Source organism: Myxine glutinosa, chromosome 3 (genome assembly GCF_964187855.1).
Source record: "Myxine glutinosa chromosome 3, kmMyxGlut1.1, whole genome shotgun sequence".
Lineage (NCBI taxonomy): Eukaryota > Metazoa > Chordata > Myxini > Myxiniformes > Myxinidae > Myxine > Myxine glutinosa.
In genome coordinates this window covers 126,313,012-126,328,309 of record NC_136263.1, presented here as the reverse complement: position 1 = coordinate 126,328,309, position 15,298 = coordinate 126,313,012, and the positions used below count along the sequence as shown (strand labels likewise).

The window sequence follows — 15,298 nt, the reverse complement described above, 5'->3', positions numbered from 1 at the left end:
ATCTGTGAGGTAAGTTTTACTTACAGAACTGAGTGAAGATCTACTGCAATCTAGATTATACCCCACAGGGTTGAGAACGTACCGTTTTGTTGGAAGAGACGTAATGCCGATGCTTTCGATATTTGATGATCATTTTAACAATCGGTTTGTTTGTGTTTCACACTGAATGAAAAACGTAAAGATAGAGCATGGCGATTGTGATATATGACATGTTCGGCATGAACGGCATATAAATCAAAATGGCGGTGTGTGGAGAGTCAGCTGCCGTTCCGCCGTAATGATATCACCCTGTCATGTGACCAGATCCTCAGCTCTGATCGGTATACGTTTGAGGGGACATACATGCAGACGGCCAAACACTGTTCTGGATGGCTTTGCCCTAAAAAAAAATCATGTGTATTTCCTGAAATTGTGTGTTGATAGCATGGGCCAAACAGACAGATAGACCCTTGTGAGCATAGTATTGTATTGGTTTGCGAAACCCAGCCAAGTCTTGGTTTTTCCCACATTCAGAAAGATGTTTATCATAGAACGATATTTTTAGGAAATTCTTATTGATAAATTCATTTAACCCTGGATTATTAAATGTTGATCCTCAACACCTCATCACTCTACATGGCTGAGAAAGTACTCATGTGTAGCACAATATAATATTTCTCTCTCTTGTGGGCCCTAGTAGGCTACGACCTCTCACTCCTGGATACATTAGCATCTAAAGAGGACGACTCCAATGATTTTCATAGCTTTGTGGGTATTTTCTGCTTTCTCGTCTCAGGCAGGTTGGTGGACTCTCAGTTTGCTATTGCCTGTTGCCTGGACTTGCACTCCCCGTTATTTCAGTCTCAGGGCCATTGCAAATACTGCAAGGTCAAATCTGTTTATCCAGCAAACCAGTTTGTTAACCTTATAAAGTCAAGGCTCTCCACTCACTTAAACTTTTGCTCTTTTTGCCGTCCTTTACTCCCGCCTGTGGAATTCCTTCTCCGTGTCTTTCCGATTGCACTATTTCCCACATTTTCTGAAAGTTCTGGCTCATCCATATGTGGTGTCATCTCTCATATCTACACACAATCTCCTATTTTCACAACCCTTCTTCTCTCCACCCACCATCTCCTTTCAGGTGTTGTTCACACAGGTATCCAAACTTTATATGTTCCCCACTGTCCTCCATGTTGTTTATCATCATTTAATTATTTGTTTTGGCCAGGGGCCAGCGATTGTTCGCCTACTCTTCATCCCGCCCACTCTTCATGTCGCCTACTCTTCATATAGGAAACGGTGGGATCTTTAATGTCCACCAACTAATGCTGGCAGATGGGACACTCAGTCTAACATCCAAGTGCACAGATTGATGCCTCTCCCTGCCTGCGAAACACCAGTTAGATGGTTCATAGCTGGGTCAAGATTCAAACCTAGGCAAGAAAGCTCAGACGTGAGTGTGCATACCTCTAGGGCCAAGGCAATCCTGCCAACCCCACTTCGGAAGTAGAAAAATCTCAATAAAATTAAAAGCAATGGGGACCCAAATTGATATGTGACACCCAAAAATAAAATAACTTTAAAAACATTGCAACTGCATCATTTCAATTTAGAGACCTACTGTATCCACTGCAAGTCAGGCCATGTGTGCATGTGTATAGTTTAATCTGAATACAGAAGGTAGGGCGGTCAAGCAAATGGTTAACAATTGTGTTTATGGATGCATTTTGTTCTTTCAATGCTTTTACCTTCAGGTTTGGGAGAACCCATTCGGGCACTCTATCAAGCTTACATGTATATATATATGATGTCAATTTTATTAAATCGTGTTCTCCGTATTCTCATAATAAAGGTTTGTTGAAAAAATGACAAAAGCTCAAATGGTAAAAACGTTATGGCCAACACACAAACACACACACATGCAAGCACACACACACACACACACACACACACACACACACACACACACACACACACACACACACACACACACACACACACACACACACACACACACACACACACACACACACACACACACACACACACACCCACACACACATCCACACACACATCCACACACACATCCACACACACATCCACACACACATCCACACACACATCCACACACACATCCACACACACATCCACACCCACACACACATCCACACACACATCCACACCCACACACACATCCACACACACATCCACACACACATCCACACCCACACACACATCCACACACACATCCACACCCACACACACATCCACACACACATCCACACACACATCCACACACACATCCACACACACATCCACACACACATCCACACACACATCCACACACACATCCACACACACATCCACACACACATCCACACACACATCCACACACACATCCACACACACATCCACACACACATCCACACACACATCCACACACACATCCACACACACATCCACACACACATCCACACACACATCCACACATCCACACACACATCCACACATCCACACACACACACACACATCCACACACACGCACACAGACACACACACACATACACACACAATTGTAAAACTCCATCTCCCACTGTGCAGGCGGATGGGCTACAAACAGATAAACGAACAAATGCCGTATGAAGGGGACAATGAATGCACAGTGAGCATAATACAACAAGCAAGATACATAACATTTCTTTATGGGTTGAGGGATTCCTAAATCTGGTTTATAGGTTAACTTGGGATTACATGTTCTCAAATTGGAAAAAAATTATTTTTCAAAGGTCTTAGTAGGTAGAAATGTCAAATATGGTGAATAGGGTAGGGTAAACATTCAAATCGTTTGTAGGAAATGTATGAGCTCGTATTTTTGTTTGTCGCTCTTATTTTGCACTTTTTTTCAGGTAACCCATGGCGCAGCTAACAACAGAGGAGCGAATCTTCATTGCCGGGAAGAATGTAGAGCTGAAATCGGTGATGGGAGTGCACAGTGTGTTCAGAAGACAATTCCCTCGACGTAATGCACCAACCTTAAAGACTATACATCATTCAGTTTCAAAGTGGAGAGGGACGGTGCTCTGTGAAGAACAATAATTCAGGACACTATGGACATCCACGGAATATTCTAACGCTAGAGACCGTAAACAGAATTTGCGAAGTGATTGCGCGTAGCCCTAGAAACTCAACAGGGCACAATTCAAATGAAAATGGAGTGTCTCAAAGCAGTGTCGTGAGAGTGTTAAAGTCTCACTGAAGGCTTTTCCTTATGCCTAAGTCACACATAGGCGGATATTTTGGCGACTACCGGCGACTGCCGGCGATCTAGACTTTTCGGCGACCACTGGCGATTTCGGGCGGTCAAATATGGTCAGGCGGCAGTATGGCGACTGCAGGCGGCCACATTGCGACTGCATTGCGACGACGCCCTGAGTGGGATGGCGACTGTTGAAGATCGAAGACGACTGCATTGCGATACACGGCGGCAGCATGGCGACAGTCTGGCGGCTAGATTACGACCGATGGCGGATCGCGGCGACTGCATTGGGACCGGGTGGCGGTTTACTCCGACGTCCGCAAGACTGCAATAAGACCGCCGGCGATTGGAGACGATTCACACAACTTTTTAAATCTTTATTTCTCTATTTTACATTTCCCTTTATTCATTTCAATGATGTATGACATGAAGCATAAAGATGTTTGATGTGCAATAACAAATAACAAAGATGTATCATTGTAATGTAATAATCAAACTTTTCTGCAGGGAGAGAGAATGAAAAGAAAGTCCAACACATTATTTCCACTGGTCCCAAGTCCAATAAATAAAGTTTCCAAAGGACCAAAGTCCCAAAAATAAAGTTCCCAAAAGTCCCAAGTCCAAACAATAAAGCCATATCCTTGTCGGCACCACATGACCTCACTCCACGGAGACCCTCACACCATCCTGTCTTGCCATGGAATGGAGCTCAGCATGAGCCAGCAGTAGGTCATTCGCAGCAATATCTTGGTCCAGTGCTGCCAAGTCATTCAGAAGGACCAGCTTCATCCTATGTTCATCATCCATGATAGATGTTGGTAGAGAGACCCTTGGTAGACCATGACCATACTGCAGTGAGCTGAAATGTCCACCCCTATTTATACCTGGCCTGAAAATCGTGGTATGTCGTAATGCAGTCGCCAGGCAGTCGTATCTTTGTCGCCAATGGCCGTAACTCGGCCGCCACTAGTCCTACTACTGTCGTCGTCAGTCTCCCATAGCCGCAGGGGAGACGTGGCAGTTCTTCTGTAGTCGATATGCAGCCGCAACAGTGTCGGCCCGTAGTCGGGAAGATGCCGCAGGAAGGCCGTATGGCATTCGCATCTCTGCCGTGCTAGCTGGTGGGGCGATTGCGGAAGACTATGAGCGACTGGGTTGCGGCCGCTTTACGCTCTTATTACGGATACCGACGACAGCATGGCGGTTCCATCACGACAGCATGGCGGATTTTTTTCGAGTGCGACTGAGCGCGCCGTTTTTAAACATTTTTTTAAATATTTGGCCCCTTTGCGGCTCTTGCCGACTGCAGCCGACCTGGGGAGGATAACCATGACTACAGGCGACCGTCCATTACGGTTTCATTACGATTGTCGGCGGGTGGTGGCGATTTTTCCAGTCGCCAGTAGTCGCCGACAAATCCGCCTATGTGTGACTTAGGCATTACAAAATTCAATTGATGAGCAGTTTTTGTTTGTTTGTTTGTTTTTGTGTACAAGATCGAGGATTGTGTAAGAGCTAGCATTAATCACAAAAAAACAAACGGACACATAAAAAACATATAATAAAGAGAGCGGGAGACAAGATGGGGAGAGAGAGGGAAACACACAAGTACAACAGTGGATAACAGGGACATAAGGAGATCTGTGGGGGGGGGGGGAGAGGGCTTGGGGGAAGGAGGCATGGGAAGGGAGGGGTGGGAGAGGTATAAAACACATGGACACTGCGAGGACACATAGGATTTTTACTGATATTGCAATATCGAGATGGTAATTGTAATGAAATAAAGGCGTGAGTTAACCTCAGAAGCTGAGCGTTTACGTTCTGAATTTTATGTCCGATTAAGTTGGTACTGTATATTTATCAAGCAGAAATCAACATAGACTGCATAATTTTCAGCGATGAATGTCATATTCACTCGAATGGTTTGGTAAACAAACAGAATTGTCAGGTTTGGGGCATGGAGAAACATGGCCGCTTTGTTGAATTACCTTAACTAGCAACGGTACCCGCCCTATGGGCGGGGCTTCAATTGGGAAGCCCAAATGAAAAGGCAAAATATCCGCTACACCTGTTTCTCAGTCGCTTTGAACACGCTGCCATGATACTTCGGAGCCGCACGTTTGTATAGGAAGAGTTCGTCAGGAGTTGATCTACTCTCTCCTGGTACGTAGAATAAACAGTATTTGTAGAATTTCAACAAAAGCCACATCACTGTTCATATCGGTAAATATTATTCCATCGTTTTTGGAAAAACTGGAAAATTGGAAAACTTGGAAAAATTGTAAAAACAATATAGCCTATTTTACTCCCAGGGGTCCCAGGAATACCCACCCAAAATATCGTTGCGATCGGTTGAGCCGTTTTTGCGGTACCTTCGAACGGACAGACGGACATTTGGTGAATTATAGTAAGATACAACTCTCCACTCCCCAAAAGTAACGATTACAGTGTGGTCTCAGTAATCATCGGGTGTACATCCCATACTTTTTTGAAGATACAAATACTGAGGAAGGGGTCGCTGTGAATGCAGAACGTTATGCAAGTTACACATTGGACACATTTTTCTGGAGTCACGTGAGAAACATTCCTGGTGCTTAGTTTCAACAGGACGGAGCAACTGCACATGCAGCTTGCTTATCCATGCAGTGGTTCAATAATCACTTTCCTGGCAGATTAATTTCCCACCGATCTGGATTTCTTTAGCCTCCATCATCTCCTGAACTCTCATCTTTACAACTTTATCTGTGTGCATTTGTTAAAGAAATTGTTTGCAAAGAAGACACAATGAACATTCCTGAACTCAAAGATTCTGTAACGAGGGTTATTTCCAGAGTCTCACGTGAAACACTCGAGTCTGCAGTCAGACACGATTGCATACGTATCAATAAGTGTGCAGAACTTAGGTGGATCAATAAGTATCAATAAGTATCAATATCAACAAGTGGACATTTCAAACATTTGCTTAGAGTCTAACAAAACTTTATGAGTTACTTGATATCATGTATAAATGTATAAATATCATGTATAAATGATATGGTGTTGCATTAACAAGAGCAGATTTAATAAACAATTAAAATCGGTACTTTTTGTGACTAACCCTGTTTTTCTCAACCATTATGGAATTTAACATTTTTAGAAGATAGATCAAGTTAAAACAATGACAACAAATTAAAAAGCAAAGGATTCCAAAATCAACTGAATATTGGAGTTCCAATATGATGTGAAATCGACATTGCCGCTCGCCACAGGTGAAGACTGTTGGAGTTGCCATGGTGGTTACAACCACAAATTCTCATCGTGAGTTAACATCATTAACCCCATATTTCACTGATCGAGAAAATTTAGAGGAGTCTATGAGTACTGCTTCAAAAGCCATTTCTTTGTAAAAGTAACATTCGAGATCATGTGGTACGAGCATATGAATGTTCAATATATTGTCTCACCTGACTGGCCCGGCGCGGCCATGCCTCATGGTGGGGAACAGCTTGGCTGTGGACAGGTTCCATGTATGTCCAAGTCCCTGCCCCTTCCTTCTCAGCCCCCTCAACATCCAACACTGGAGAAGATCTGACACTGACCTCGGCCTGTGCCTTGACCTCAGGGTCCTGAGGCATCTCATCCTCCTTTGTGTCTGCCATCCTTCTGCAAGATATGAAATGGATACACTTTGAGCATCAAGCAACAAAATTCCCATTAAAGGCAACAAGTTCAGAAATAAATGTCTTTGAAATTTATATCTGCATCACACGGTTTCGTTATTTTTACATTGGAGTCAAAAGTGTGTTCAACCTTTCATGTCATTGTACACCGCTACTTTCCTATGACATCTCCAGGCGCCGCATAACGTCATTGCCGGGCACCGAAGGGGGCTCGGCAATGACGCACGCTGAAAGGGAGTACTCTGTTCTCACTCCGGTTGTTTGTTTGTTGTACACCGCTCCTTTCCTATGACATCTCCAGGCGCCGCATAACGTCATTGCCGGGCACCGAGGGGGGCTCGGCAATGACGCACGCTGAAAGGGAGTACAAGGAAGCTGAAATTTCGGCACAATAGTGAGCAAGTGCTTTTGCAAATACACTATTTTTTGTTTTTTGATTAATCAATTAATTGATTAGTTATTTAATTATTAGCGATTAATTAAGCACTTGTACATTTCCTTTCTCTTATGGGCATTATCTCAGGCACCTTTAGAGTTAGGAAGCTGATATTTCGACATGCCAATGACCAAGTGATTTGGCTGCAAAGGATATTTTTGATTTATTGATTAATCAATTAATCGATTACTTATTTAATTATTCAATTAATGATTTGAATAATTAAAAATAAATTAAATTACAGATTCGGGTGAAACGGTGGTGGTTTATGTATAATTATATTAGCCATTCGATTAATTATTTAATTATTTTATGATTATTATTTATTTTCATTATGAATCTTCTTCTTTTTTTTTCATCTGGGCAATATCTGAGCCACCTTTTGAGCTAGGAAGCTGATATTTGGACACGACAGTGACCAAGTGATGTGGCTCTAAAGGATATTTTTGATTTATTGATGAATCAATTAATCGATCAATCAATTATTTATTGGTTAATCAATAAAAATAAAAATAATTCGATTAATGGATTATTTAATTAATTTTCTAAAAGTTACAGCTTCGGATGAAGCACTGGTGGTTTTGGTATGCTATTAGCCAATTGATTAAGAAAATATTTTATGATCATTATTTATTGATTTTAATGATGCAATTAATCAATCAAATATGGTACACATCTCCCTCCCAATACAGTCTCCATGTGCTTGCTGCATGGTGGTATCGCCAGGGTCGCCCGGCAATAACACACTGGAGGATATTTATTCATTTGGCATGGGGTGGTGTACTTTGAATGTATCTGCACTTGTTCTCTATACAATCTAAGAAAGATTATCAAATTCAAGTTGAAAAGTGCCCCAGATTAGAAAGAGAAAAGCTAATGGGTAAAAATTACGCAAAGTGAAACATTAATATTTCATGCGTTTCTAACTAATTATCGACATAAATCACAAGTGATGAGGTTAGGATTGGATTCGAGCTGCTACAAAGTTTTGGAGAAAAGCAAATACTCAAATTGATTTTGGTGCTTAATTATCCTGTTTCTTTTTCTCTTGTACTGAGAATGATGTTTTTCTTTTTTTTTTCAAACATTTTGGATTCAGAACAGCCAGCTTCTTAAATATAAGATTGGAAATGAAATTCCAAAACCATTTCAAGTTGACCGTTCAAGTAAAATTATTCCTAAACAGGGAAAATTAACGCATTTCTGGGAAAATGTGAGGATAAAACATAAAAAGAACTTGCCTAAATATTCAATTCCATAATCGATCACTTTTCAGGGTAAAATGTGTCAATACGCTTTGTAGTTCTTGCAGGGTATTGTACACTTAAAATGCATGTCAATACGCATTGGACACTTCAAGGACATGCCAGACAAAAATACGACTAGGCATCAGTGTACTTTTACATTAATTACAAGGAAATTGGTGGACAACGTTGGACAAACCAATCACGATATCTCTTAACGATTAAGGTTGCTGGCTTAAGATCTGAGGGTCTTGAGTATGATCCTATGTCATGCTGTTAGATAACCCCAGGTGGGTTGACTCAGCCCATCATCCTTCCGAGGTCAGAAAAATGAGTACCAGCATACCGGGAACATGGGGCACTGCATGAGTGGCACAACCGTGCTCCCAGCCACAGGCTGAATACAACAACAACAACAACATGCATTTTCAGGCCATTTTCCCTGCTAGAGCGGGGGTCAGCCTTGTAGTCCCCATGACAATCTTCTTCATCTTGCCCTATTTTCTGCATCTCCCCTTGTTAACCCCCTTGCCCGCATTTCTTCTTCCACCATCTTTAGCCAAGTTTTTCTCGGTCTTCCACGTCCTCTACTTCCTTCTACATTCATTTCCATCAATCTTCTCAACCAGTCACTTTCATCCTTCCTCAACACATGACCAAACCATCTCAACCTGTTTCTCTTCACAGCATCAATCACAGGCTCTAATCCAAACATCATCTTTTGCAATTCATCATTTGTCTTCCTCTCTCTCAACGATATTCCACACATCCACCGAACCATTCGCATTTCCACCCTTTCCAGCCTTCGTTGCTGCTCTACGTTCATTACCCATGTCTCGCTCCCATAAATCATAACACTTCTCACACATGCAGCATACACCTGAATATGAAAGCTGAATATGAAATAATAAAAATAATTCATGCAGAGGAAACCTAATAATCTCAGCTTATACCCTTTGGCAAAGAATGTTTATGTGATATACGTATGTGAGATATTGCACATCTAAAAATATTAGCTGAGGAATTTCATGAATTTTTGTTTGGGGAGGGGATAAAAAAAACAATTGCACCACCTTTGCCCAGATAATATGTATCGTGGAGGCACGTGGAGGGCTGCGGAATAAAACACCATGAGAAGCTTTATGAAATGGTCGGGGTTTCAGTAAATAATGTTGCTTTTGATGAAACCGATTTCTTCAAAAGAATCTGCCATGGCTCATTCAACATTAGATGATTAAGTGAAGTGTGACTAATAAAAGTAATTTAATTTCAGATTCCTTATTTTAATTTCAGATGGTATTATTAACAAGTCAGGAGAGGGCGATGGTTCACGAGCGAGCGGTATTCAATGACAAAGGACGGACTATAACCGAAACAGGCCCGGACTAGGGGGTCGGGGGCCCACGTGGCAGGTGTCGGCCCCCGACATGTGGTGTACATGCCTATTTACAAAGGGCCCCAATGCGCTGCGAGTGCAGGCCTTTAAGAGCCAGCTGTACGTAATTGTGTGTGGTGCTGGCCTGGAAATGTCAAAACGAAGGTTACTGACCTTGAAATGAGATAGAAAATAATGTATAATCAGTTATGAGGTTAGTTAGCTACACAATACCGAAAATTCGTTTAGATTCCGACAACTTTGAAAATTTGACCTTTGTGACTTTCAAAGGTCAAAGGTCGAAGATTCTGAAATTGGTTGGAAAACTTGTATTTCATGACCAATGTGAAAATATAAGAGCATGTACGACATTTGACCCTATCAGGAAGCGAACAATGTAATAAAACCATCAAAAATCGACTGTTCTAAATTTCGTGACCTTGTGACCTTGACCTCGGGGCGAAAATGAAAAATCGAGCTCCGTGGGGCTACACACATGACATTGGCCGAACCAAATACTGAAACCCCTGTCAGATTCCACCAACTCCGTCGGAGAAGATGTAGCTTGAACTCGATTACCCCCTAAAAAGACATCTTTTTTTTCAGGCGTGGCTCCGCTCACAATGAGCGCAATACGCCCACTCTAGGCAGGACACAACTAGATCCTGATATCAACCTCCCACCCAAGTTTCATCAAGATCGGATGATATCATCGGGTGGTTATGCTGCGGACAGTCAGACAGAAAGACAGACACACAGACACACACACACCCATGACGAATATAGTGGTCACTCTGTTTGATAACTCGTGAACCAATATATAGATATATATATATATATATAAAATAACTTAGAGGTTGAAGGGCCGAAACGGGATGATGCTGAGGACCTCGACTGAGGACCCGGTCAGTGCGGCACACTTGTGACCAGGTGTTTTGAACTTATATATATATATATATATATATATATATATATATATATATATATATATATATATATATATATATATATATATATATATATATATATATATATATATCATATATATATATATATATATCATATATATATATCATATATATATATATATCATATATATATATATATATATCATATATATATATCATATATATCATATATATATATCATATATATCTATATATATCATATATATATATATATATATATATATCATACATATCATATATATATATATATATATATATATATATACTGAAACGCAAAAGAAACTTACCACCTTTGAAACCTTTAAATATCAACAATAACACTGCGTGTAGTAAATGTGTGAACTTATTTGTGGACAATAGTGTCCTCGCTGTCAGACAAAACGGTCACGGATGGTCACTTGAACCTTCAATGGTCACTTCATAGCACAGCTGTTGAACAGCCGTTTTGACTGTCAGTGATTAGCCAAGGGGTACGGGATGATTTTAATGAGCTGCACGTGATGTCTTGATATTGGCTTTAAAAAGGCCAGTGCAAAATGGGCATTTTGACCGAAAAATTTGACCATTTTGACCAACTTCAAAAAGACCGAAAACACAAAAGAAACTTACCACCTTTGAAACCTTTAAATATCAACAATAACACTGCGTATAGTAAATGTGTGAACTTATTTGTGGACAATAGTGTCCTCACTGTCAGACAAAACGGTCACGGATGGTCACTTGAACCTTCAATGGTCACTTCATAGCACAGCTGTTGAACAGCCGTTTTGACTGTCAGTGATTACCCAAGGGGTACGGGATGATTTTAATGAGCTGCACGTGATGTCTTGATATTGGCTTTAAAAAGGCCAGTGCAAAATGGGCATTTCAATCAACATGCCACGATTGTCAAGGGATCAACGGCAGGGATATATATATATATATCAACGGCAAGGGATATATATATATATATCAAATATATATCATGATATATATATAATTACAATTTATTACAAACTCATTTGAATGATAACATTTGAATATGTGAACTGTGGCACACTACAGGGATTGGCGCCAATCACCATGGAAATGCTCACCGATGCACAGGGGCACGTGATTTGGCAGGCAATCCGGCCGAGAGCCAGACAATGGTGTCACAGACAAGCAGGATTACTATGCCGTCTGACCTCGCACTGCAGGAGGTCACTGTGGGACTGACACACACAGTCAAGTGGTGAGAGGCAAAAGAGTCACTTGACCACAAGATTTTGGTGGTAAGGACTCCCTGGACAATTGGCACGTGGCGTGACATGACGTAGTCATTAGGAGAGCGAACTTCCTGAGTCACTTCTATTGAGGAGATACCATGTACTTCATATGGTATTGTACGATGTACAGTATATGCAAGGATATGGACCCCATCAGGAAGGGAAATTATTTCAAGCAGCGGCACTGTCAAAGATGTATATTCAACAGATGTTATTGCATCACTTCAGGATTTTGAAGCAATTTTGAACATTGGTGTTTATCGATTGTGCTTGTTCATGTTACTCTTGAATCTGATTAGCTTTTGAAGAAGAGGATGCCATCATAAAACCTTTATTATGTTCCAATAAGAGGCCATATTTTTACAATGTATACGAGGGAAAAATAAAAGTGAAAAAAAGAAAGAGAAGTTGAGAGGGTATGATATATAAGTGAGGGTTTTAAGTGGAAAGGAGGTTGAAATGTGATGTAAAAGAGAAAGAAAAATAAGAGGAATATACACAACATGTGTGATGGAAAGTTCAAAAAACTATTTTTCAAGACATATTATGTCTATTGCAGATGGATGCTTTTGGTAGCTTTTTGCTTCGTTTTAAATTTTAAAATATCCTTGCAGCAGAATGCCTTTTAAGAAAACAGTGTTTGTAACTATACTCCTTGCTAATTTATTCAGCAAATGAGGTAAAGTCTTATTGTGTATATATATATATATACAGACTTGGCATTTAATATGGAATATTTTTTTTGTGGGGGTGAACTTACTTTTCAAGATGACTTTGAACCAAAAGTTAATTAGAATTATGTTGAAATTATTCTAGATTTTGTTAATGTGACCTTTAAAAGAAACAAAAACCACAATTGACATTTCGAAGCAAATAACTTGATCCTTGAAAGTGATGTAAACTGATATCGAACTCAATTCACGGACAGTACTGTGTTAAACTTCTGTACGTTTCACAGAAGTATCTCTTTATTTTGCACATTAGCCAATTTTTTTTTCAACAAAAACAAAAGCTAAATTATGACTGGGATTACGGACATTAAAATTACAGTTCAGTACTTCGTGTAACCCCCACGAGCATTCAGGCGAGCACGTACACGTTGAGGCATGCTGTTCACGAGATTTGCCAAGGGTTGGACAGGAATCGCTTGCCATGCAGTGACAATAGCCTGCTGCAATTCACGCACAGATGTAGGCTGCTGGTCCAAGTTGTCGATTTGACGTGTTAATTCTGCCCACAAGTTCTCTATCGGATTCATATCCGGGGACATGGTAGGCCACTCCATATGCTCTACACCACGGTCAGCAAGAAAGTGTTGGATCATGCGAGCACGATGAGGCTGTGCATTGTCATCTTGGAAGACAAAGCTTCCCCGAAAGGCTGCACGAGCAAATGGAAGCAATGTTTCTTCCAGAATGACCCTGTACTTGAACTGGTTCAGGTTTCCATTCAGAACAACCAGGTCAGTTTTGCCCCCTGCATGAAAAGCAGCCCAAACAGTCACCCCACCACCTCCAGCTTGGACTCTTGGCACTATACAATCTTCGTTGTGGGCTTCATGCACTTGTCTGCGCACTCGGACGTGGCCATCTTGACGATAGACCAGAAATCTAGACTCGTCACTGAAGGTCACGTGATTCCAGTGTCCTGGCTGCCATTGACGGTGCTCTCTGGCCCACTGCAATCGGCGCTGGCTGTGTTGTCTGGTCAGGCGTGGCTTTCTCAGGGGACGCCTGGCACAATAGCCTGCTTGAACCAGTCGTTGGTTGACTAGCCTTCTGGATACAGGCACATTTGTCAGTTGCTGCCACTCAGCCCTAGGCCGATTAGCTGACTTGGTACGGCCATTGCAGACTAACTGGTGCAGCTGGCAATCATCTCTCCTTGTGGTTCTGTGTGGACGTCCTGGCCTCGGTATTGGAGTAAGGACACCCCTCTGAGCATTTCGTTTCAGGATCTTTGACACCTGACCTTGAGTGATGCCCTACTGCTGAGCAATAGCACGCTGTTTCATGCCAGAATTTCGTAAAGCCACCACTCCATGACAAACAGCATTGTCAAGTTGACGGACCATCTCCAGAGGAAGCGGCAATAACTTTTGTAGACGTGCAGTTGTTTTCCACTAATACAGAACGCCACAACCCTTATATACCCGATTGTGAAGCCAATCATCAAATGTACCTGTCCTTACATTTTGTCACGCCACCTGTGATATAATCCTGTTATTGACTTCTTGCTGCGAAAGACAATCAGTGACATGCTTCTTTCAACAAAGACATCACCGAAGGGTAAAAGAAACTCACCAAATTGATATACTGAGTTCAGAAAGTAAACCCAAGTCAAGAAAAAAAAATATTCCATATTAAATGCCAAGTCTGTATATAAAGTCTAGTGTGGTAAAGTCGAGTGTGGTATGCTTACACATTGTGTAAACAATAACAAACGGTGCTTTGTATGTAGGTACATCATAGATAGAAGCTTTATGATTATCGACATGCATCACATACATATCAATTCTGTTTTCTTGGGGGGTTTTTACGGACACGTTTATGGTTTTTACGTAAATTTTCATTGAGATTTATATTTAAGTTTACAGTTACAGATAATTAAAATGATAGATATTGACTGAGATTTTTTTTTGTTTTATTTTTACACATGCGTTTCAGGTATTTTTTAAATTAATTTAAATAAATGAATAAAGTAAATAAATAAATATAAACATAAAAAAAATATAAATATAATATATATATAAATTATATATAGTCACGTGAAAAAGTAAGTACACCCCATTTAAAGTTTTGACTTTTTCAACATATTTCAACATACAGCTATTTGATCTTCATTTCAACAATATCGACAGATAACGGTGATATAATATAATAAATATCATGAAACATTTACATTTTGTAGTCAATTGTATAATTTAAATAAACATAAATGCAAATTTCGCACGTGGAAAAAGTAAGTACACCCCTACATTTATCACTACTTCAAATACCTAAAATTAGAATCAGGTGCACCAGCTCAGGTGCAAATGATTAGAACATCATTGGAGAGGATCTTGGAGGAACCTGTCTTATTTAAACCTCAGACATTTCGTTTGGTTTGCTCTTTGTTGTTGAAGTATGTGGCGT

At 40.7% G+C, this 15,298-nt stretch overlaps 1 protein-coding gene across 18 annotated transcripts in view; it reads right to left on the bottom strand.

Moving 5' to 3' along the window:
- The window catches only part of LOC137423219 (DNA (cytosine-5)-methyltransferase 3A), a 549,884-nt gene that overhangs the window by 446,328 nt on the left and 88,258 nt on the right, over window positions 1–15,298 (bottom strand). For all 18 annotated transcript variants that reach the window (XR_010983654.2, XR_010983655.2, XM_068110127.2 and 15 more), the window contains exon 2: window positions 6,679–6,877. Coding sequence is in view for 16 of the 18 variants with exons in the window: in XM_068110127.2 (XP_067966228.1) it covers window positions 6,679–6,873 (195 nt within the window). In the remaining 2 variants the exon portion in view is untranslated. The remainder of the gene's footprint in view (window positions 1–6,678; window positions 6,878–15,298) is intronic.